This window comes from Fomitopsis serialis, assembly GCF_022376445.1.
Source record: "Fomitopsis serialis strain Sig1Antser10 chromosome Unknown B0H18scaffold_78, whole genome shotgun sequence".
NCBI lineage: Eukaryota > Fungi > Basidiomycota > Agaricomycetes > Polyporales > Fomitopsidaceae > Fomitopsis > Fomitopsis serialis.
Genome location: NW_025955038.1, coordinates 104678 through 127648, shown reverse-complemented (window position 1 = coordinate 127648; position 22971 = coordinate 104678). Strand labels below are relative to the sequence as shown.

The following is a 22971-nucleotide window of genomic DNA, read 5'->3' as shown; positions in this document are numbered from 1 at the left end:
AGGTCCGGAAGCTTATCTGGCCAGGTGTTTGCCTTGCACGGACAAAGATTGGGCGGCTTCATTCCAACTTTACTCAGTCTCGGCGTTGATCGAGTCGACCACGCGAATCCAGGAACAAGCGTACCCCATCAAAACGTAGGAAAGCCGTCGGGAGCCATCCTTCCAGCGAGCAGGGCTGGGATTGGGTTGCTGCTGACTCGCGCTCTCACGTAGGATAACGAGACCATGATACACGTTCCGCTTACTATCTCGGCTCCGTCGTGGCACAGGACGGCGCGGTGCAAGTATAAAGGCAATGGCAGTCCCTTGCGAGGTCGACGGAGACTCGGTATCCGAAGCCATGTCTCGTCGGTCGCTGCTGCCAGTGCTGGCGTGCACGCTTCTGGCACCGATCGCGGTGGCCCAACAGGCGCTCTTCCAACTGACCGGGGAAACCTTCACTCTTGCTGGCATCCCGTACTTTGCTCCCCCGGCGCCGGTATCACAGCTCGGTTTCGACGCTCTCCATGAGATCGCCAGTCAATTTGGAACGGACAATGCTCCAAAGGGGTTGGTCCCGTTCTCGGTGATGCCATCCGCAGAGCACGAATTCGCAAACAGTCACCTCGAGTCGACGCTTCAAACGTGGAGGATCAAAGATGACGTTTGGAGTGAAGGTTTCTTGAACGGTAAGAGTGTCTGTCTCTGCTTTAGGCCAATTGCCATTGAGACTTGTCATAGGACTATACATTGCCTACAACGGCTCGCATGGGTCACCCACGTCTCTCGTAACGGAAGACATGAAAAGTCGATATGCAATGCGCTTCCTTCTGCACTCTGCAAACCAGTCAGTTGGTACGGCACTGAGTAGAGACATACCTGCCGGGCCCTATCTTCTTGACTTTTCTAGCGGAAACGTGTTCGAAGGTATGTGCCGTTAGTCGGCTCCCTCAATAACGCTGATGAACCTTCGCTGCAGTGTATCGGTTGTACAACGACGAGCAGCAGTCCTTCCTGTATGGCACAATCCCCAATCCATCCAGCGGTTACAACATGTTATCCGCGAAGATTCCTGGAGCCGCGACTGAGACGATTGGCGTACCTTCGCGCCTGTACTTCACGCCCACTGCAGAGAAGCCTCTCGCTGGACTCCGGTTCGCCGTAAAGGACATCTATGACGTCGAGGGTCTCCGCACCGGCTGCGGCAATCGTGCATACTGGGAACTGTACCCTCCGAGAAACCAGACTGCTCCTGCCGTCCAGCGCCTCCTGGATGGCGGCCTCGTGCTAGTGGGAAAGACGAAGAGCTCGCAGTTTGCTAACGGAGAAGTCGCGACAGATGACTGGGTCGATCTCCATGCCCCGTACAACCCTCGTGGAGATGGCTACCAGGACGGTAGCAGCTCATCCACGGGATCAGGCACTGCTGAGGCGGCCTACCCTTGGCTTGACTATGCGATCGGGAGCGACACGGGAGGATCCATGCGGGGTCCTGCTGGTGTCAACGGCGTCTTCGGTAACAGACCTTCGCATGGTGCCGTGTCTCTCGACGACGTCATGCCCTTGTCACCGCCCCTGGATACAGCTGGCATCTTTGCAAGAGACGCGAACATGTGGGCCACAGTCGGACACTGGTGGTACCAGAATTTCACGTCGGTATGTCCGTTCTAGATGTCGTTCAGCACGTTGCGCTTGACACCTCACGCCAACAGTATCCTGGCTTCCCGAAGACGCTACTCTTCCCAGTCGACTTCTTTGGCAGCAGCTACTTGACCAATCCGCCGCCTGCGGGTACGGCCGGTGCGGTCTTCAATGCATTCATATCTAAGCTGGAAACGTTCCTGGGCATCACGCGCACAGAGATGAATCTCGCCAGCATGTGGGCCGAAAATCCATTATCCACAGCGCACGGTTCGCTGTCGCACATGTTGAGCAGTACTTATCCGACATTGATTACAATGGACCAGATCCAGCGCGTCGCTGAGCCTTTCATGGCCGACTACGCCGCGGCCAATGGTGGTCGCAAACCATTCATTGACCCCGCACCGCTTACCCGATGGGGTTATGGTTGGTCACTACCCACAGAGGCATACACTGAAGGGATCGCAAACAAAACGACGTTCATGGATTGGTTCGCGAGTGAGGTGGTAGTTGGGGGAGACCCGACATCGTGCTCGGAGAGCATCCTGCTTTACCCTCAAAGCTCCGGTTACACAACGTACCGGAATGCCTACTCAGGGTGAGGCGTATAATTTTCATCGCACTGCACGCGCTTGACTGCTGCTTCTTGCCATAGCCCGCCGAGTACCCCTTTCGGCTTTTCCGCCGGACGTGTAGCTGTCCTGGCCGAAACGCCGGATATGGTGGTACCGGGTACGTGGTGGATGTATGGATCGTGGTTGTGGCTAACCATCACACCGTTCCTCCCTGCAGTCGGAGAAGTTGCGTACAACTCGACGATTACCGGAATTGAAGAGTATCTCCCGGTGACACTGAGTTTCATCGCCGCGAAAGGCTGTGTGAGTTCGCTTTCGAGATGTGTCATTCGCGTTAATGTCATACTCATACTCAACGTACTGCAGGATCTGGTGTTATTCGATCTCTTCGCTACTTTACAAGACAACGGCATCATTCAACCCGTAACCACTGGATCCAGACTTTACAATGAAGTGGGGGTCGAGGAGTAGACGCAAACCCGTGACAGCCTAGTCGTGCTACCGACTGACATTCTATGCAACTCGACGCTGTTGGATTTTCTGGAGTATCTGGACCAACGTTGATTTCTGCGTGTGAGTACAGCATTCCCGGATAGCAAAGATGCACTCACCAGGTAGCTGCTCCCCGGCGACCGTGTCTCAGAAAAGACTGCTGAGACTGCTGAGATCAGGAGCACAGACCTACACAACACCGATATCAGAATCATATGTCAATGTCCAGACGCTGCAGCGGTCGACCGTGCACATTCACGACACTTACCCCAACGGTGGCGGTACCAAATTCAGTGTCGGCCGTGACAGTCTGGCACGTCAGGGTTAGTATGCCCAGGATGTCGCAGCACGTCTCGCCGGCCGTGGGACAAGTAGCAAGGTAGTCGCATGACTGAGCTGCGGCGCGCCCTGTGCTCATTGCGAACAACAGGAAAGTGATGGTGACGAAGTTGCTGGTGAAGCGCATGATGTTTGTATGTGCACGCTTAACTTGACGTTCTACAGGATGTCGGTCAGCGCAAAACAACGGGTAGCCATGAGATGCCTGTTCTGTGTGACTGACCGTGGTTGTGCTTGCGTATTTGCCGACCGGGGGTGGTATTGACGATGAGACGGCTGTCGTGAGCAGCTGTTTTATAACGCTCGCTGGGCGACTACTCAGACACGTCGTATGATCATGTTCAAGCACCCCAGTCATTTGCCTAGACGGAATGAATGCCCCCATTAGATGCCTGCAAGGACCACCGTGTTGATGAGGTGCAGGTAGACTATGTGGCAGGCGCGTTCTTCGAAGGTGGCACCTAACGATGTGGCGTGCTTACTCGGCACTGAAGAGTCTGACGGAATCACTGACCGCGCCAGATATCTCTCAGTTCGAAGTGCCAGAGCCTTTTACATGCCTGCGAAGCTAAAATCTTGAGCATTTCATATCCTTGTCTGCGTTGTAAGTAGCCGATTGAGAGAGCCTGGGGCCTGCTATTCGAATCAACCCGGCCAGGAAGGCCTGCTGTCTTGTGTGGAATTTGGAAAGCGGAAAGAACCACTTTTCACAGTACGGAATTGACAAGTAGTAGACCATAATTTCGAACAACGTGCATACAGCATGCTAGTGCATCTCCTCTTGCTACAGACGCGGACGGCGGTGCTCAAACGAGCCCGGCAACTCCGTTTGTTGCAGTATCAGCCCGCTTTTGAACTAACCGTCTGAGATAGCAGAGGGCTCCACTCGTCAGCAGTGATCTCAGACCGCGACAAACAACAGTAACTCACCGACGGAGTATGTCCCTTACAGACTGCCAAAAGGCTTTCCCACTGGCATCGCGAACCATGTCGGACTCCTCAATTGAATATAAGTTCGGAAACGTCGCGGATAGAAAATCTGCCACATCCGCAGGATTCCCCACAGCAGGAGAGCGGTCAAAGCTCATGCCCGTGAGGGTTTGGTTGCAGTAGTCACCAGTGAGCCTCACGTTGGCTGAGGTAATGATTGCGGACGTGTCCACGCAGATCGTGAAGTCCTCCAATGAGGGGCAATACCTAGCGAGATATGCCAGCCCTTCTAGAGTCGTCGCAGTCTGCGTCCCTTCGGTACAGCTGACAGCGCTGTACAAACGTAGGCTCTTCATGCGAGGCCACGACATGGCCATTTCCTTCACGGCATCGTCGTCGAGTACAATGTGCATGTCCACGAAGAAGCCGAAGTCCCTGAGATTATGGAAATCGCAAAGATGTCGTAGAGTCGCCATGGTGATGTCCTCACAACCCAGCGGATCGTTGTTCGAGCTGTGTATGGAATCGGAAACACTGTCAAATGTGATCGTCTCCATCGTGGTATGCGGACACCGCTCGTGAATCAGGCGCAGCATGCGATCGACGGTGTTCAGCCCGCCTGAGATTACGTCAATCGGCGACACAGTGATGTGCTCCAGGCGTGGAGTCTGACATGCGAAGAAGAAATCCACACAGTCGTTCATGGATAGAAACTCCAGAACCAAACTCTTCAGTACATTGAAGGTGAGGTTGGGAGCCGCGATATCACGTTTTGTCCGGAACGAAACGTCCCAGCCGAGCGTCAGATCCGTGAGATGCTGAAGCTCTGTCAAGGCCGCGAAGTTGTTCGATGATATATGTAGGACCAAACGATGATGAATCGGCCTGGGGCGCAGACGCGATGAGAGAACCTTCAGCTTCAGGTCCTTCAGAGTTGCAAGAACATCGGTCATGGCTCGCAACGACGAGGGTCCATCCATCAACAGCCCAATATCCAGCTCTTCGAGAGCGGGAGAGCACCGTGGAAGGTGGCGTAAGGCGAGGATGGCGGCACTGACGGGAAAATCGCATGACCAATTTCCAATGTACAGTGTGGAAAGTCGGGGACCAAAGAGCAGATGCAAAGGACCATCATCTTTGGCCAGCGCGGGGTCCTCCGCGTCCCACCGGAAGTAGGACAGATTTGGGAGTAACAAAGAAGGTCTTGACGAAAGGAGCCATGCACAGAGGGTCCGTGAGATGATATGAGCCGGATGCATGGCGGTCGGCTTGCCGGCGCTTGTGTTGTGGTAAATACTGCGAATACGTCGGGCATGATAATCGAAACGATGCCAGTCCTGTGGAACTGTGCGTCTTTTTGGTTCCTTGAGCACCTAGGATATTCCATGCGGGGGAAGGAGGAGGGAGAATATGGTTTCAAACTTGTCTCTGCGAAAAGTCAGGCAATTCACTCACCAGGATTCCTCGGGCTGGAGATTCATTGTCCAGTTCTGATACCGTCCATAGATCTTCCGGTAGACACCGGACAAGAGGGCCTAAGCCGGTTTGAACACGCCATATGACGTCTAAGGCGGGTTCAAGGAATGTGCGCGATGTGAGGGCGAGTGCGAGAAATGTGGGTAGATGGGGTGTCCCGAGCCGCAAGTTTCCACGAGTGGCAGCTTCAAGTTCGTGCGCAATCAGGTCGACTAATTCGGGAACGGCCAGAGTCCTATGCATTTTGATGTGCACTCTTCATCGTGATGAGAGACATATGTAGGATGATATGGAAACCACGAGCGCTCACCAATTACAGCCAGAGTCGAACGAATGCCTGAAAATGAATACGCAGCGGCGACATCCAACAGTCAGTCTGCAGATAGCGTTCAGTCGCCCTGAGCCTATTGCTGAGGCTCGGACTCGAAGATTGGACTCACGGGAAGGTTCAGGTTGTGCGCAAGTCACAGTCCACCGGCGGTGATAGACTGACAGTACAGCCACAGGCAGCCACACTGGCAATTCCGGAAAATGCCGTTGCAACTGCACGACGCGCCGAGGTCCGAAGTATTGTTTAAGCGCCCATCCGTGAAATACCCTGTCAGTGTCAGTCTGAGTCTCCACGTCGTTGCTTTGAATCGGTCTCCAAGAATGCCACAAAAGCAGATATGTATTGAACGACACGAGTTGACCAGTCTGTCTGTTATCCATACGTGCTGGAACAGCTATTTCAGTACGTCGACGCGAAGGGTTGAGGTATACATGTTGTACCTTCTTTATTGCACCGCTTTCGAGCAGTTCGTGCACTTGCAGGTGCTTTAAGCACAAGCGCATCTCGCGACAGAAGAGCAGGGGCTATACGGCCGCGGCGATGATGACGTTGTCATTATTTCATAAGCGAGGTTCTCACTACACCCGAGGAGTAGGTTCGCTCACTTGCACGTACTTCGACAGTTGCAAGCCATATTGACTTTGTCATCAATGTGAGCGTGTCAATGGTGAGGTGAAGTCTCTTGTGAGTAGGAGGTGACCTGAAGACCAGGCACGGGCGAACGCGGGTTCCCTTGGCCAGCGTGTCGTCGCTGTCATCTGAGTCGCAATTGATGAGAAGAACAACGCGACGGCTGCATTCACCAGGCGCTCCTCCACATGCATAACATCCTATGTCAACCTGAATTACTTACGCACCGGCACGACAACTAAGAACTCGTATCCCTCGTGCAACTCCCCGAGAAACCACCTATTAGCGTTTTGGAATGTCCGGAGCACGCCGAGAGGCTCCTCGTGGTCGACGTGGAATTGAGTGAAGATGCTGCACACGGCGCCAGGAGGATGGTCGCCCCCGAACAACGAACCGTGGAGTGCTGCGCCTTTGAGATAGTAGATGGGCGTTCTGGCGAGTATATCCCGGGCGTGCGTGCGAGTGAAGTCAAGGTCGAGCGCGCCGATTGGGACATCTGAAATATGCGATCTAAGCGAGTATGCATAACGACGGCCAGACGAGGACGTACGCGCAATCTTGGCCAGCGCAGCGCAGGTAGCTGGATGGGACGAGGCAACGCCGAGAACGGAGACGTTCTGGAATGGCTCCGACACCAGCAAGCTTTGCAAGAGTTCGGTCGCAATCCCACGTCTGCGACATGACTTATCGACGACAAGCTGTGTGATCCAGCCTGCCTTCGCCGTTCCCCGCGAATCATCATGGTCGAGCTTGTGCGCTGGACAGTCATCAGCGCGAGCGATTAATTATTTACGGCAGGTCGTCCTTGATTCACTCACAGGATTCGTAGATCCATGTTGTCGCAAATGCATGTCCGAGCAAACTATCGCCAGCGCGGCACGTCGCGAGAACCGTGGTAGCCGGATCGTCTGGTATGAGCTGGCCCTTGAATTTCGCCACGTTCATTTTTACACGGTTCCCTGTTACATTCCTGTCAGCATTATTCTGAGATACCGCTGAATACTCACCAGGTTTTCGAAAAAGACACGAGGGGGCCCCATATGCCGTAGTTGTCGCTGAGAAGGAAGCACACTCATCAAACTGCGCTTGGCTGACTCTGTCGCCCGTTGTGACGACAAAGCTAAGTGTCTCCTCGCACGCTGAGACATGAGACGTCTCGGAAGCAGCAGACATGGTCGTTCGGGCCAAGAAGAGCGATGATGAGCTTGAAGTGACTATTAACGACAGACAGTTGAGTTTTTACTACGTAATAACAGACCGTCCTTGCCGTGAATGCGTGATTGGAATCATTAGAACATGACCGGGACTGCCGACTGCATCAAGTCCTGTCTGTCCTGAATATGTAGCTCAATGCTTATAGAACGCTGAATGTAGCAAGAGATGTGCGTGGACTCGGCGAAATAGTCAGTGTTGACGTTGACTCATGAGTCACTCAAAAAGAACTGACATCGAGTCGCGACCGATTTGGACGACGATCACGTGGTTTCGTTTAAGAAGCCATCACCGTAACATTGTCCATCTGTCCTGCCAACTGCTGTGTGAAGTCGACACTCGATGTGAAGGGTTGCGAACAAAATCTCAAAGTATACATTGTACTGTAAAATGGAGTGAAACACTGACGATCTACTTACAGGCGCGAGTCGCTGCATGGACTAACCGCGACTGGATCCGAACTCCGAGCCACGATCCAAGGCATCACGACCTTGGAAAAATTCTGCGGCTAGCGTTACGACTGGACACCGCCGCGGAATCCTCGAAATGTCCCATCCATGTGGCTACGCACCGCAGGACGAACCGCCATCAGCCACACTCGTAACTCCCGCATTCCTACCCTTCGACAGAGCAGACGCCGATCTCATTCTACGCACCGCCGACAATGTCGAGTTCCGCGTGCACAAGCTCACCATGCGCATGGCGTCCGAGATATTCGAAGAGATGTTCAGACTCGGATACGCCGCCGCACCGTCCGAAGACGATGCGTACGGGATACCTGTCGTGCGAGTCACCGAACACTCTTCGATCATTGACCCACTACTCCGGATTATATACCCAATACAAGACCCCGTGCTAGATGTCCCCACGACCGCCTGCGAAGTAATGCGCGCATCGCTCAAGTACGAGATGGAAGTAGCCATGACCTTTGCGCAGCGGGTGCTCATGGATCCCAAGGTTGCAGCCAAAGACCCACTGGCGGTCTACGCCGCTGCGTGCCAGATGCGGATGCCCAGCCTCGCTCTCGAGGCAGCCAAGCTCAGCCTACGCCACGACCGGATATTCCTGGCAGTCGCTGCGCCAGTAGGACTGGACAGTCTCCCTGCCACCATCCTCTTTGCGCTCATGCAGTATCGCGAGAAGTGCAAGGCCGTCGTGCAACGCTTCGTACAGGATGACCGGGTGTGGAAGAGCTGGAGCGGATTCCGGCACTTTCTCTGTGGGATCTGCGATCCTCGTCCATCAACGACGACAGGCCGCCGCGTGAAGGCGCCGTCATACTGGATGTCGAGCACCTTCGCGTCGTGCTGCGCGACCTGCTGTGCAGTATGCCCGGGCCCGTGCCCGACATGGGCGAGGTCTTGCTCTCGTCGATGCTGTTGATGGCCGGCTCGCGGGAGATAACCAAGTGTGTGTCGTGCCGCATGTCTATCGTCAGAGACGTGCGGGAACTTCACGCGGAGATCTTGGCAGAGATTCAGCGTTCTGTGGCGATGGTCAGTATGGCTCAGCTGTTTGTGAGAGGGACGCTCACGGAGTGCTATGCACAGATCAAACTCGACCTTGTTCTATAAAATTACTTGCTCTATCTACTGCTACGCCGCACCTGGATGGCGACTACTGGCGCACCACTCTCGTTTTCATGTTTTCCCGGAACGATACCCGCTATCCACGGTCGACCATGCCGCTTTGTAGCATACTTATATACATTTGTTTCGGTACATCTTTCGCAAGTTGCCTCTTCTCGTGCCCAGCAGCACGTAATGTATAGCATATATCTCTGTCCTACAGCCGACTGCATGTGGCGTACTTTGACAACCCTTTCGCCGCCCCAATCCGAACAGACCAGGTATATAGTATGCATTTCAGGACTAGCTACGTCCACAAGCTCACTCGACATCTGTGACAGGCCAGAGGACATGAAAGATTCCGCAATTCGGAAACGATAGACTGTCAAGCAGCCACAACCTGCCGCTTACGGAACAGTACATCTTTGCGCGGGGCACTACACCATGCCAGCGCGACGAGTTATCCGGTCTTGGCTGCCCATCCTCAAATTTGACGTCGTAGTGGAGCAAGGTGTACACCATCATGACTTTCAGCTCGTTCACGGCGAAGAACCGGCCGGGGCTGGTACGGCAGAGAACCCGCGGTCAGCGAACACGCCGGTTATAACGGAGAGTCCGAAAGCCGTTACGTACCAAGCATGTTTTCCACCACCGAATGCCACGTACTCTGGCGAGGTGCTGACAAACTGGTGCTTGATCCTTGCGTCGTCTTCATTGCGCATGTCTGAGAAGCGGAACGGATCGAAGACGTCTGGATTCTCATAGCTGCGCGCATCCCGGTGCGTCGCACTCGCCGCGCCCGCAACGACGGTACCCGCCGGAAGGAACGTCCCGTCGGAGAGCGTTGTGTCTTGTAGTATCTTTCGCATGACGGATACTACACAGATGGGGATGGCTCAATATGAGGAACACAGGCGTGTATTGGACACTCACTGTGAGTAATGCCATTGATCCGCTGTGACTCCCGCATGAAGCTGTCCAGCTTCCACATCTTACCAAACGCGACTTTGGTCCAGCCATCCTCCTTGATCACGTTCTCTACCTCCTCACGCAATACCGCCGCATATTCAGGAGCCCCTGCAAGGTGGTAGATCGCATGTGTCATACTCTGTTTGCGTACGTCGTTAGCGAAACGCCTCCACCACAGGCACGCACTCAGTAGGAATATACGCACATTGCTGGACGTGTGTATGGCAGCGAAGTTGGAGACCATGATACCCTCCAGTATCACCTGGGTAGGCTGACCTTCCCGGTTGGCTTCGTCGATCATCCACATCAGATAGTCATTCTTGCATCCAAAGGGTCTCAGTGAGCGATGATCAGTCTCTGCGTCACTGACTGCTTACAGGCTTGTCCGTCCAGTCATCGCCCAACACCTTTAGCTTCTTCTGACGTTCCTCGATCATGGGCTTGAGGTATACCGATGCGTTCCGCGTGGACCTGCGCGCCCATGGACGAGCGGACCAACCACTCCCTTCAAGAACTTCGGAAACAAGCTGAGTAGGAACCTCGCCTTCCCGACGTCAAATGTGAATTGGCGGACGATCTGCAGATAATCTTCGTTCCGGCCTGTTGGTATTGCGGATTAGCTCTGCAAGCCATTGTCCGTATTCACGAAATTGGACTTAACACAAAGGAAGACCGACAAAGACACGGTTGCTCACCCGCGAGATAACCACCGCCATGGTCATCAGCACGTTTACACTGACCCATTCTGCTCAGGACGACCTGTAAGTAGCAGGTTCAACACGCGGTCACGGGAATGGTCAACTCGCCGTCACTCTGCAGCTTGTTTCCGATGGTGTCCGCGAACGCTGCATTGACCTCATCAACAACGTCGCCGAACAGGATCCCTAGATTCCTTGTCAACGGGCCGCGGATGGCGGGGAGGTGAATCGGGTGGCTAACGACACTCTCTGACAGAGTGTATCGCATTTGAACGATCTGTCAGAAGATTAGAGTGGGCACACCGTTGAACCAGATGGAGCGGTTCGGGTCGACGTACATCTTCAACCGCCTTATCAAAAGTCGCATGCGAGTCCGGATCTTGCGCAACTCCTCGTTCATGTCCGCGCCGCTGACGATCACAATCCACTGGTCAAGCATAGCGACCTTGAAGACTTTGTGCTAAGGAGAGCAGAGACACGTCAGCTACGCCATAGTATCTACGCATTCGTACAACATCTGACCTTCGCGTAACCCTCTTGGAGGACCTCGCGGGCATTATTACAGTACTTGTAGGCACCTATGTATGAGGGAAAGGAAGCGACGCCCAATTGCCGGGATGGAGTATAACTGTGAATGATACCCAGGCCAGCATTAGTATTGTCGTTCTCATGTAAATACGCGCCGACAATGCGTACCGGATGAAACCTCCAATTGATGAAGACGGTCAACACGAAAACAGCCAAGACGGCACTTGCGATCTCAAGTGCATCGGCCATGATGCAACTGTGTGATCGGTCGTCGAAGACAGCAGTCTTGAAAGGCACCTGGAGTGAGATCAAATTGGTGTAGAGTCGGGGAATCGCTACTTATACGGTACTGCACTGCAACGTGGTGGGAGCATTCGGCTAACTGCTGACCGTACGGTGCTGACGCACACTATCCGCACGCAGTCCGCGAGCATTCTCAAACCCAGGCTCCTAATACCAGCCGTCCATAGTGTTCTCGCTCGTACATGTCGAGGGGGACTTCAGCCTATATACGAAAAAATATAAAATGAGCGCTTAAATCATATTAGACGCTCTAAAGTTTTGACTTACTATACTGGGGAATTTTTTAGCCGAATTGACGAGGAGAACACTATAGGACGGCTGGCCAAACTTGTCCCCGAGGCATGGCCGAAGGGGCGCTTATTGACTAGTCAAAGCGACGTACCCCTACGCTAGGTCTTATTTACTGGAGTATCCGACTGGCGTGCGGTCGCGTATGTAATCAAGCTTGGGCGGCTGCCAAGGGCCCGCGCGATCGCAAATTGGCGAAAAGAAATCAAAAATTGATGGGGACTCGAACCCGTGCGCTGTAAAAGACAGCCGTGCGCTATAACCACTCGACCATAGCAGCTACATAGGTTCCTCAACGGCACGCGATAAGAGTACTCTACAGCGTGTGGGCGCTATTCTCGTACGCCCTGCTGTCAGAAGGGGCGAAGATGATAAGAACTCAGCAGTCATTGACTAACTGTCAGAGGCAACTCCTACACGGACACGAGAAAATTCATTGTGTGCTTCGCTGATGTGCCAGGCCGCGCACTTCCCGCAGACGGCGCTGACAGGTGACAGCAGGGCGTACGAGAATAGCGCCCACACGCTGTAGAGTACTCTTATCGCGTGCCGTTGAGGAACCTATGTAGCTGCTATGGTCGAGTGGTTATAGCGCACGGCTGTCTTTTTACAGCGCACGGGTTCGAGTCCCCATCAATTTTTGATTTCTTTTCGCCAATTTGCGATCGCGCGGGCCCTTGGCAGCCGCCCAAGCTTGATTACATACGCGACCGCACGCCAGTCGGATACTCCAGTAAATAAGACCTAGCGTAGGGGTACGTCGCTTTGACTAGTCAATAAGCGCCCCTTCGGCCATGCCTCGGGGACAAGTTTGGCCAGCCGTCCTATAGTGTTCTCCTCGTCAATTCGGCTAAAAAAATTCCCCAGTATAGTAAGTCAAAACTTTAGAGCGTCTAATATGATTTAAGCGCTCATTTTATATTTTTTCGTATATAGGCTGAAGTCCCCCTCGACATGTACGAGCGAGAACACTATGGACGGCTGGTATTAGGAGCCTGTCTCAAACCCATCCGTGGCTGTCTTGTGATCGTCGAGAACGCTGCACCCTGCTGCACCCGTAGTGATGGAAACGCCGCCCTGTCGCCCGATTGTGCCAGTGTAGTTCATTTAGTTCAGGATTGACGTATGCACAAACATACTCACACGTCGACCTCGTAGTTTTGAAAGCCGAATCGTTGGCACTGTTCACTGGAGATGCTGCTGCATTTGCGTCGTGTACTACGTAGGTCAGGAACGACTCGAAAACTCGGGCCGCTCGAGAAGCTCAACTTTGATGCCACGCCGAGCTGAGCCAGTCATCTCTGCTTAGAGTGTACGGGATCTCCTGCCGATTGGACGAAATATAGTATGAGATGTTCTTACCGTGCAACCAGTGGATGTCTTTCCCCAGGGCAAGGGTAAAGCTAGTCTCCCGTAGGCAGACTTTACGCGGCCTCTTTGAGTGGGGGAGGTCGGTCTCATATGAAGGTAAAGCTAGAGCGACGTCGAACATCGCCTGTGGCGCGAGGACAAGGGTCACTGAACCGCAGCGAGAACCTCTAATTTGTGATCCAAATGCACGACACGGCGTTCCACAAGTAGCATGGCCTGCGAAGAAGCGTAACACAAGTCTGCCTATACTGTATAGTATACTAGCACTTACCGTGGATCACTTGAAGCTTCAGCGCTTCAGCCACGAACTTCAAGTTGAAGGGCGATCATGGGCACCATGATGATGATGAATGGGCCGACCGTTGTGCCGCATCAAGCTCTGCCTAATATTGGTGTTGCTCGAATGTCTATACACCCTCTGGCGCTCTCTGACAACATTGAGTCGAATGATAAGTACAAGACGGTGGTCGTGGCCAAGGTGTCCCCGACTCCGACCGGAGGGAGAGAGGAGGGCTTTGTCGACCATAAGTCGTTCGCAGCCGGCGATGCCGCTCCCTCCGTGGGAAACACGTGACTTGAAATTCCCATAAACGGTATCGCAGCAATGCTCGAGTGTCCTACGAGGCAGCTCGAGGCAGTTGGATCCTTCCGTGCATCTGGCTGTGTCTGGACGCCTGGATCTCTGACCATCCAACGACTCCTCCTAAATGCAGGAGAGTTTCTCTCATTTTTGATAGCCTGCACTTACATACTTATGTACTGTGATACATACTGTGTCGTGGAAGCCCGAGACGCCCGGGCGGCGAAGCCGCCGCGGGCGTGAGGGCCTCCAATTGAATCTCAATAGCATTCCGATGATACAATGTTACAATGCATCATAACTTACAGTATATACCAAAATCTAGTGCCGCTGTGGCAGGCTGAGCAGCTGCCAGTGTCTGCCATGCAGGAGTCGGGGATCGGCGCTTGCGCCGCTACGATTAATATTAAGTTCTCGGCTGGTCCCTGGAACGACTGAAAGTAGGCGTCACGTGCGGACACTTAGGCCCCGTGAGTCCGTGCCAGTGCGAGGAGGAGGACCGTAAGTACCAGCACTTATACTTGACCTATCCAATCTTGACTGGTCGCTATGTCATGGTGAACGGCGCTTTTGACGGCATCACAACAATCCGGCGCAAGTAACGGGGGTATGCAATCCGGGAAGCCAGGTTTACTCTGAGTCGAGCTCGTCTTCAAGTTTCGAAACATGCCTTTGAACTCTCTTCTCGGCCAAGCCGGCCTCAGACTTGGTCCTCTCTTGCTTGAAACTCTCGTCAAGCACTACTTGGAGCGCATAGTAGACGAACGCGGGGACGGAGTCACCGACTTGAGTCGTGACGAGTTGCTGTACGACCAGGCATTCCATGTCATCAAGGTGCGCAGTGACAGGCAATGTGATTCGAGAGCACTCATGGCTACATGATGCGGTAGACTTTCCTCGAAGCCGCTACGAAGTGAGTGTCTCGTATGTAGACAAGGCTGCCTACGAGACTGAAATGACGGACAGACATACAGTAGAGGAACTGCAAGAGTTCTCAAACACCCGGACGCCTTCACCGCCATGGACCCGCGTCGTTCGACTGCTCGTGCCCATGTCCAGCTGCGATGAAGCAGCTACGTACCTCATCAAAGCACTGGGCGGAGAGGAAGTTACCAAACGGGTCGTTGGCGGGACGAAGTGGTGGCAGGTTCGCGGCGTCCGGGGGTGCGTGCTCACGTTCATATGATGCTGCCAGCCCGCTCATAATGGACCGACAGGGTCGACGCAGAGTGGATCACCATGAAGAAGGACTGGAAAGAAGCGAAGAAACGAAGCAAATCACAGCGGAGGGAGAACAGGTCGCGTTCTCGTCCACCACCGAGTGGCGAGACCGACGCTGACGAAGACAAGCCAGCCATCTATGATCCGGAGATGGACAAGATGCGATGTATTCTTTATGCACATGGTGGTACGTATGCGATCCACTGTAACATCGCCCGCCCCGTTATGTCCGGATGCGCAGGCGACTCAGGCGCCCACTGTCCAAGTTCCTACCTCCTTCTACGACGTTGATCTGTACTGAATGAACCATACAGGGGGTACTACTTTGGCAGCATAGACCAAGAAAGGTCTGTTCGACGGTGGCTCGTACCACTCATTGTGCCTTACGTTCTCGTGTATAGATACAGTCTTGAACGCTATGCGCGCAAGATCGGCGGTCGCGTCTTCGCGATAAATTATCGTCTCGCGCCGCAATACCCTTTCCCTTGTGCCATTCACGACTTCCTCGCAGCTTGTACGTCGTCTGCACACATCCATGTCGCGCGATTGACTGGTTTCACAGACCTCTACCTTATACGTCCGCCACCGGAAGCGTCCCATAGCCCTGTGGACCCTGCCCATATAGTCGTCGCTGGCGACTCGGCAGGCGGCGGCCTGACCATTGCCTTGCTGCAAGTAATCCGTGATACGGGTCTGCCGCCACCCGCAGGCGCTGTACTCATCTCGCCATGGTGCGACCTCACGCATTCCTTTCCGAGTGTACACATCAACAACGCCACAGTAAGTCGCGTTTTCCTTGACACGAAGACAGTTCCTCACCTCGCGCAGGACGTCCTCCCCCATATGGTCTCTCCTTCCACAAGCCAAGCATGCTCTGGCCGCCCCCGCCGAACGAGCTGACCGCCGAGGTGCAGCACAGTATCCGGACGCGCATCCGCGAGGTCGTGCACCTGGGCAACTCCGCCGTGCCTGTCATGTCGTCTCCGTCATCTCCGTCATTTCCATCGCCTGCCGACGCAGGATTGGCGCGGCCGTCCCACGAGTTTCGCACTGCGTCGGGCGAGACTGTCCACCTGGGTTCCACGGCGCACCTGCCGCCACCGCCACCGTCGACCGCCGTGCGCGACCAGACGATTACGCTGCACACGGAGAAGGGCGAGACGCTGAAGATCGAGGAGCAGGTGCAGATGTACTGTCCAAACTACCTGCTGCGGCACCCGCTCGTCAGCGCGGTCATGGGGCATCTGGGTGGGCTTCCGCCGTTGTTCATCATTGCGAGTGAGAAAGAGGTTATCAGAGATGAGATCGTCTACCTGTGAGTGGGAGTAGCCCATTGTCTTCGCTAATGGCTGAATAGCATACAAACTAGCGCGCACAAGGCCGCGTATCCAGACAGGTTCAAGATCAAGGACGAGGCGAAGGCGCTGTATCCTGTGCTGGAGGGTATAGAGTCTCGGTATGGTCCGACGAAGGTGCACCTACAAGTTTGGGATGGTAGGTGAATGTTCCATGTTCTCCACGTCAGGTCCTGACAGACCATCGACACATGCAGACGCGGGGCACACGCTGCCAACCCTCTTCTCGTTCACGACGCCTGCGAAGTACTGTTATCGCGCGATAGCGACATTCTGCAAATACGCCACGGGCATGCTGCCACCGCCGTCGCAGCTGCTCTCGCCGAGCGATGTGCCACTGATGAGCTCGCCCATGAGCAGCCCGCCCGCCTCGCCGCTTTCGCCGGGCTTCGACTTTTCGTCATCATCGTCGTCTACGGTGATCGCCGCTAGTCATTCATCTTCGTCGACGATCCACGGACATGCTCGCCCTGGGACGTCCGACGGTGTCGCGAACAGATCGGGGCGTGGTTCGAGCAAGACAAGACAGGGAAGGTACACTGTCAGCGCATTCTTCCATCGACGTACCACACATCTATTTGCGGCACACGAGAGGGACGATACAGAGTCCAGCGACGTCGCTGGACCTCGGTTTGGACTTGGACACGATGAATATGGGGGTGTAGAGGGCGAGAGGCGCGCGGGCGAGTCGTCTGTATATGACAACGGCATGGTGAGGCCCCTCTGCACATGAAAACATTTCACTTGACTAAAAACAGATAGGAAACGATGATTCGAGAACGCATCTCCACGCGCGGCGTCATCCGCCCTCTCGAGCCCGAGTCGGAGCTTCCCGGGCTTCAGCTACCTGAGGAGCTCATCGGCGAGGTGTCTGAGCTCGTAGTGCGACGGTACTATGCCGGGCGGGAGGAGTTTGGGCGGCGGTTCGCGAAGGTGTACAAGTCGGTCGAGAAGCAGCGCCGTCGGAACCTATCGCGCCACACACACGACGCGCTACAGCAAATGGCGCATCTCCAGACGGTGCTCACGCCGGACAGCGGCGCGCAAGCGGAGCAGGAGCAGGGCAAGAAAGGCTCGGCGCGCACACCGAAGGGCATCCATGAGGGCCTGATCAGTACGGGGAGCTGGGCGTGGGCGTGGGCACTCGACGTGGATGAGGCTCCGCCGCCGAGCAGCATCGTCGCTAGAAGGGATACGGAGGATGCGCGGCGGCTCATGCGGGTCGCGGACCAGGCGTTCTTGATGGATGAACATGCGATGAGCGGGAACCACCTCTGGAACGTCATTGTTGAGTTCTTGACAAAGTCTCCGGACAGACACGGGCGTGGACGTGAGTCCAAGCCTGTCCAGAAAGGTCCAGGAGAGAACGGTGCGGCTGAGGACGATCCTGCTGAGGCGCCGGAGGCACGCCCATCGAGGTTTTCGCGGTTCCTGGCTAAGCGTAGAGGTCGTAGTCAGTCTGCGGAGAAGGCTTCGTAATCTGCACTAAGATGGCACGTACCGCTCTGGATTACACGAACCCTTGCTAACGAACTGTCTCCACGTAGGGTTCGCTGTATTAAGAATCATTATATTACTGCCGTGAGGCCTGGCCGGACAATGTCATAATCCAGTTTTGCCCTACGCATTGCCGCGGCCGTCATACTGTGACCCCCACAAGACCGATATGGCGAAGGAAATCTTCGACTTAGTCGCCATGTTTGGTGACTGTATGTCTTCTGGACTGATCGCGTAAATGGCTCACAAAGGCGGGCTTAGGTGTGTCATCCCGGGCGCCCACTGACTTCTGTGCCTCAACTAGACATCCTTGTTCCGCCTGAGGTCAAGGATATCTTGGTTCTGTGGCCACGTCGGGCGATCTGCGGGGAGATGTATGAGCCGACGTCCGATTCTGGGAATCGGCAAGGTCCTCCCTATGTGGAGGCAGCTGGTCCAGATGACAGGATTCCTTGCCCCCCTGGAGCCGCTCCACTGCGTCATATGTAGTGTCAGGAGTAACTTAAAAAATCCTGCAGCCGCGCAGTATATATTCCGTGCATAGGCTACCAACCGTTCCCCATCCAAACCACCGACTACTGTACACCCAACTCACGAAATCACCTCGAAGACAGAATGGCTTGCACCTGCCAGAGTAACTGCGGGTAGGCACTAGTAGTCTCCTCCTTGCCATCGCTGACCACATGTCCGCAGCGCTTGCGGCCCCAGCGGTACCGGGTGCGCCTGCCAGCAAGGTACCTGCAATTGCGCGAACTGTTCTAATGGCAAGCAGTGAAGACGGTGCGTTATTTCTCTCGCATGCGAATGTTCGCGTACATCTTATTTCACTGCGACAGTGCTTGACCTCCGATTTCGACGAGGATGTTGCCATTTACTTTGTGTACGATATATGTTGGCAGGAGGCCGTGAATGTACTGTCAACGACCTTAAGAAGCTGAGGCACTTCAGTTATGCTGTGAGGCCGATCATGAGGCGTTTCCGCGCAGAGGTATCCATGTGCTTTCCGACTTAAAGCTCGTTCCTGCGGCGCCAGCGTGACGGCGGCATGCTTTCGCCCGTTGACGTACCATTCATCATCTGTGTAGTACATATACCATTTTCAAAGCTGTGACCGAGACGACGATACATCGTGATGTTTCACCGTGCAGAAGAAACCTCGTGAGAAAAGGCGATACCAGCCTATGTTTTGTAGCACGACGACTCGACCATTACTGAAAACAAACGCTGCACGCAAAGGCAGTTCGAGCACATATAACACAACACCTGGCCGTTTTCATTGATTCTACTGGGCTAGAAAGTCAAGTGTCAGAGGCTGGTCTCACATTTGACGGAACGACTCACGAGCGTGGATTTGCCATTCAGACACGATCCGTGGAACTCTCAGAATGTCCTACACCTCACTTCCAGTAACTTCAAATTACTTCTCGGAGGTAAATTCGCGCCTCTCTGATTGAGGCGCCAGTGCGGGCACGAAGACCGCAGCTCATCAACTTCATGGCATAGGATATCCTGCAAGAGTGGTCCAGCGTGAGGCGAAATTATGGCTATGAGCAGTAAATAGACAATAGGAAAGACCGTACTACTGTGCAGAAGTATTTGACGACTCCAGGATATCACCTTCGTTCATAAGTAGCAAGTTACAATTAAATGCAACGACTCGGCCATCAATGCAAACAAACGCTACACGAGCCACAGAGTGGGGCTATCATTTACGACATCCCGTCATGTTCGCCAATGTCACTGGGCTAGCAAGTCACGGAAGCTATTAACAGTCAACTTCGCGATTGAAGTGACAGCAGCCACTCACCACTGGTGCGCTTCTTCCAGCGAGTTACGATTTGTAGAACCTCGTATGTGTTGAACACCTGGTCCCAAGATTCTTCAATCGGAACCTCGTCGTCGTCGTTGATTGATATGATGTTGGGGAAGATCGCGAATAGGAAGGCCGCTATCTTCGCCGTGTTACCCAGAGCAGGCGAATGGCCGAAGGTAACGCGCCGGAGGGTCTGATTGCGGATGCCACCGCCGGGCTTCGTACGAAGCGAGACATCGGAGTCTGACGCGTTCAAGTCGATAGTGAGAAGCCGGAGAGAGGGGCAGTATCGCGCGAGATGGACCAGCCCTTTCAACGTCGTCGCCGTCGGAGTGTGCCAAGGGTGATCATTCGCACTCAAGAAGTGCAAGAATTCGAGGCGAGGCCACGACATGGCTAGTTGCTTGATGACCTCGTCGTCAAGCACAATCAACAGATCCGTGTGGAGGTCGAAGAGGCGAATACGATGGAAGTCGCAGAGACGTCGCATAGTCGCTGCGGTGAATCTGATGGCCTCCCTGACTTGTTCACCGGCGCTAATATAATCTACGTTATGCACGTCGATACCCTCCAGCACGGTATGCGAGCACCGTTCGTGCAGCAGTTGTAGCACACGAACGATAGTGTCCGGGTCTGCGGCGATCTCCGAGTTTATGTATATGTATTTGAGGCGGGGAAGTTGACATGATGATAGAACGTCAACAGAGCTGTCCATGGGAGAGGATGTTAAAGTCATTTCCTCTAGGGCACGGAAGGTGAGATCCGCACGGCCTGTCTTCAACGGAACAGACGTCATTATCGCGCCGTCCTCGGATACAAGCTTCAATTGCGTGAGGTGAGGCAAGGATGCCAACATCGCAAAGGCACTGAATGGCATGGGTAGCTCCGACTGCAGCGAGAGAATCTGCAGCCTTTTCAGCGACGCGAACACATCGCCAAGGATGGGTTGAACAGGTTGGATGGCTGTACCATTCTCCACAAGTATGATCCTCAGCTCTCGGACGAGAGGCGAGCGCTGCGGAAGGTGTAGAAGGGCTTGAGCAATGACATCGGAGGTAGACCGCGGTGTCGAACCTCCTATATGGAACGTAGAAAGCTGTTGGCCACAAAGCAGATGCACAGAGCCGTAATACCCGCTTGGTATACTACTCCCCCAGCTGAGGGTAGACAGGTTTGGAAGCAACAGGTGGCCAGGTCTTGACGAATGGAGCCAGAAGAAGAGGCTCTCGGAGATTACACGGGAGGGGCGTCCGGCAAAGTGGTGCTCGTCCGAATCGCTGATTAGCTCTCGAACACGTCGAGCGTAGAAATCGAAACGCTCCCAGTCCTGGTGTGTCGTGGGTCTCGTCGGTTCTTTGAGGATCTGTGAGCAATCGGGAATAATGTAGTTTCGTAAGAGATACGGAGAACCTTCACATACCAGATGTTCGTCGCCCGATACCGTCCAGAGGTCGGTAGGCAGGCACTGGACTAGGTGGCCCAAGCTGCTCTGAGCACTCCATATGAGATTCAAAGCGGGGTCCAGGAACGCACGGCTTGTAAGCGCCAGAGCGAGAAGCGTCGATAGAACGGAAACACGGGGTGGCCCCTCGTCGTCGTCGCTATTGGCCTCGTTGACTATCAGGAAGAGGAGCTCGGGGACAGCTAGAGCTCGGTGCATCGTGACGTGAGGCATACAGCCTTGGTTGAGTTTATATTCGCAGGATAGATGAGCGCGTCACTGTCAAAGCACCGCGAATAGTATGCCTGCCAAATCTCTTTTCAACAACTTGGTGAATGCTTTCGAACGTTTCGGAGTGACAGACCTTTGTTGACGGGATTGCGTTTGCGGTGATGGCGCTTTCAAGGATCCGCAGATTGAAGAATACTTTGAGCGCGAGGATTTGCGTGTACTATTCTCCGTTGCAGACCATAACTTAAAGGCCAGCGAGCGTCTTTAATGTGCGTGCTCGACCGAGTCTTCAGTTGATCGTCGCTGTTTAAACGTTCGTCTTGAAGAACTGAGTACTGAGCGCAGAGCGCCCATCGGGCTGCCAGCAGCGCTGCAGCGAGCGGTGACCAGAGCGGGCCGGTTGTGGTCCGTCTCGTCCCGCGACATAGTGCCCCTCCGCCTCCTTCAACAATTATCATAAACGATTCTACGTGCCAGAATCCTTCGCTCTGATGATTCTCTGCGCAGAGGTAAGTTGAACTCGAGGGTAGAGGGTCGTAAGGTAGGTATTTTCCTTTTTAAGCACGTTCGTGGCTGTATTAGGCAATGAGACCGGCCTGTTCTAGACACGCGATGACGACGATTCCACGATACTTAGTGTACTTACTCCCAGACATGCGCGAGCCGTGCGTACTTACAGTAAGTAAGTAAAGAACACATCGTCCGAATGAACGCAGCACCTACCTTGACCTCGAGCCACCACCATCTTCTCCCGCACGAGCGCGAACGACTACGTGACCGGCTTTCGCGTTCGGTACATTCAACACACTACTATGTATTTGCATCGTTGCCGAGTTATTCTCAGTCAATGAAGTCGTGCGTTTCCGAAACTGTCAGTTAAACTGGGAACTGACCTCGTGTGGACAGCACGGAAGAGCGGTCGACACAACGCAAGGCGACATTGGGGCGAGGCTTGCACTATTGAACGGTATGTTGGATATGTGTCTCGTCCAACAACACCCTTGTCGCTCGAGGCGGAAAATGGTGAATAAAACTGGGCGTCCCTGCAGGGACCGGAAGGAGGGATCATGTGTCGGTGACCGGCGCACGTTCTGATCAGCCCAGCCATATCGGTCGACGTCCTTGGTCATGGCGACCTTTGCTCAGCTGGCTTCTCTGGCTTCCTCTTCGCCGTGCGACTGAGGCCACTGCATCTGTAAAGTCGCAGAATTCAAATGCCGACGATCGACCGGTCTGGTCTGAGAAACCGGTCGGAAAGGAGTCCTATTGGACAACCATTCCGGAGTGTCGGTAAGGCTTAGCATCGACGCGAAGTGGTGTTAGCTAATTACGGACGCCTTTTCGGACAAGGGTAACGTCTGCTTATCCCGAACATTCAGCATATATTGTACATTTCGTAGACATCATGGCGTGCGAGCAATACACAGCATCTTCAAACTCCTGGGCCTTCGGGCTGAATTTGTGGAGTCATTGCCCACAGCCTGAAAGAACGCATAGTAAAAC

The 22971-nt window shown here is 54.2% G+C and overlaps 7 protein-coding genes across 7 annotated transcripts; 3 read left to right on the top strand and 4 right to left on the bottom strand.

Annotated features, from left to right (window-relative positions):
* Positions 1-340: 340 nt before the first annotated feature.
* Positions 341-2666, top strand: B0H18DRAFT_881952 (amidase signature enzyme; the record flags this gene model as incomplete). The annotated part of the gene is made up of 7 exons (XM_048040873.1): positions 341-668; positions 721-906; positions 959-1635; positions 1692-2218; positions 2276-2352; positions 2413-2498; positions 2562-2666. 7 exons carry the CDS (start codon positions 341-343, stop codon positions 2664-2666), a joined length of 1986 nt encoding a protein of 661 aa, XP_047889550.1.
* Positions 2667-3637: 971 nt separating this feature from the next.
* Positions 3638-5890, bottom strand: B0H18DRAFT_1027961 (uncharacterized protein). Its single transcript, XM_048029905.1, has 4 exons — positions 5743-5890; positions 5412-5688; positions 3957-5329; positions 3638-3890 (listed from the first exon to the last, which is right to left on the bottom strand). The coding sequence occupies exons 2-4, from the start codon at positions 5673-5675 to the stop codon at positions 3833-3835; spliced, it is 1695 nt and encodes a 564-aa protein (XP_047889549.1). The 5' UTR covers positions 5676-5688; positions 5743-5890; the 3' UTR covers positions 3638-3832.
* Positions 5891-6304: 414 nt separating this feature from the next.
* B0H18DRAFT_636488 (uncharacterized protein) lies at positions 6305-7813 on the bottom strand. The gene is made up of 5 exons (XM_048038887.1): positions 7401-7813; positions 7212-7352; positions 6944-7150; positions 6621-6889; positions 6305-6521 (listed from the first exon to the last, which is right to left on the bottom strand). The coding sequence occupies exons 1-5, from the start codon at positions 7564-7566 to the stop codon at positions 6411-6413; spliced, it is 894 nt and encodes a 297-aa protein (XP_047889548.1). The 5' UTR covers positions 7567-7813; the 3' UTR covers positions 6305-6410.
* Positions 7814-8151: 338 nt separating this feature from the next.
* Positions 8152-9179, top strand: B0H18DRAFT_1122524 (uncharacterized protein; the record flags this gene model as incomplete). The annotated part of the gene is made up of 3 exons (XM_048034528.1): positions 8152-8879; positions 8933-9101; positions 9156-9179. 3 exons carry the CDS (start codon positions 8152-8154, stop codon positions 9177-9179), a joined length of 921 nt encoding a protein of 306 aa, XP_047889547.1.
* A 178-nt stretch (positions 9180-9357) lies between these two features.
* On the bottom strand, positions 9358-11678 carry B0H18DRAFT_1027949 (cytochrome P450). Its single transcript, XM_048029904.1, has 13 exons — positions 11537-11678; positions 11444-11468; positions 11363-11418; positions 11175-11300; positions 10932-11117; positions 10838-10901; positions 10658-10742; positions 10520-10613; positions 10348-10461; positions 10107-10281; positions 9807-10050; positions 9617-9735; positions 9358-9596 (listed from the first exon to the last, which is right to left on the bottom strand). Exons 1-13 carry the CDS (start codon positions 11615-11617, stop codon positions 9559-9561), a joined length of 1407 nt encoding a protein of 468 aa, XP_047889546.1. The 5' UTR covers positions 11618-11678; the 3' UTR covers positions 9358-9558.
* Positions 11679-14576: 2898 nt separating this feature from the next.
* Positions 14577-17965, top strand: B0H18DRAFT_1086664 (uncharacterized protein; the record flags this gene model as incomplete). The annotated part of the gene is made up of 10 exons (XM_048032071.1): positions 14577-14744; positions 14860-15074; positions 15128-15322; positions 15446-15478; positions 15533-15645; positions 15694-15915; positions 15960-16446; positions 16501-16625; positions 16684-17198; positions 17249-17965. 10 exons carry the CDS (start codon positions 14577-14579, stop codon positions 17963-17965), a joined length of 2790 nt encoding a protein of 929 aa, XP_047889545.1.
* A 1496-nt stretch (positions 17966-19461) lies between these two features.
* B0H18DRAFT_636211 (uncharacterized protein) lies at positions 19462-21763 on the bottom strand. Its single transcript, XM_048038886.1, has 4 exons — positions 21602-21763; positions 21217-21542; positions 19791-21159; positions 19462-19728 (listed from the first exon to the last, which is right to left on the bottom strand). Exons 2-4 carry the CDS (start codon positions 21469-21471, stop codon positions 19721-19723), a joined length of 1632 nt encoding a protein of 543 aa, XP_047889544.1. The 5' UTR covers positions 21472-21542; positions 21602-21763; the 3' UTR covers positions 19462-19720.
* Between the last annotated feature and the right edge of the window lie 1208 nt (positions 21764-22971).

Coding starts and splice junctions, on each gene's coding strand:
- B0H18DRAFT_1027961 (XM_048029905.1), bottom strand. CDS start 5,675: ATGCATAGGACTCTGGCCGTTCCCGAATTAGTCGACCTGATTGCGCAC. Junction 5,330..5,411: donor CTCCAGCCCGAGGAATCCTG/GTGAGTGAATTG, acceptor GGAATATCCTAG/GTGCTCAAGGAACCAAAAAG. Junction 3,891..3,956: donor GTAAGGGACATACTCCGTCG/GTGAGTTACTGT, acceptor CTGCTATCTCAG/ACGGTTAGTTCAAAAGCGGG.
- B0H18DRAFT_636488 (XM_048038887.1), bottom strand. CDS start 7,566: ATGTCTGCTGCTTCCGAGACGTCTCATGTCTCAGCGTGCGAGGAGACA. Junction 7,353..7,400: donor GTGTCTTTTTCGAAAACCTG/GTGAGTATTCAG, acceptor GGAATGTAACAG/GGAACCGTGTAAAAATGAAC. Junction 6,890..6,943: donor TGCGCTGGCCAAGATTGCGC/GTACGTCCTCGT, acceptor CGCATATTTCAG/ATGTCCCAATCGGCGCGCTC.
- B0H18DRAFT_1027949 (XM_048029904.1), bottom strand. CDS start 11,617: ATGGCCGATGCACTTGAGATCGCAAGTGCCGTCTTGGCTGTTTTCGTG. Junction 10,462..10,519: donor ATGACTGGACGGACAAGCCT/GTAAGCAGTCAG, acceptor TTTGGATGCAAG/AATGACTATCTGATGTGGAT. Junction 10,051..10,106: donor GATCAATGGCATTACTCACA/GTGAGTGTCCAA, acceptor CCATCTGTGTAG/TATCCGTCATGCGAAAGATA.
- B0H18DRAFT_636211 (XM_048038886.1), bottom strand. CDS start 21,471: ATGCCTCACGTCACGATGCACCGAGCTCTAGCTGTCCCCGAGCTCCTC. Junction 21,160..21,216: donor TATCGGGCGACGAACATCTG/GTATGTGAAGGT, acceptor GATTGCTCACAG/ATCCTCAAAGAACCGACGAG.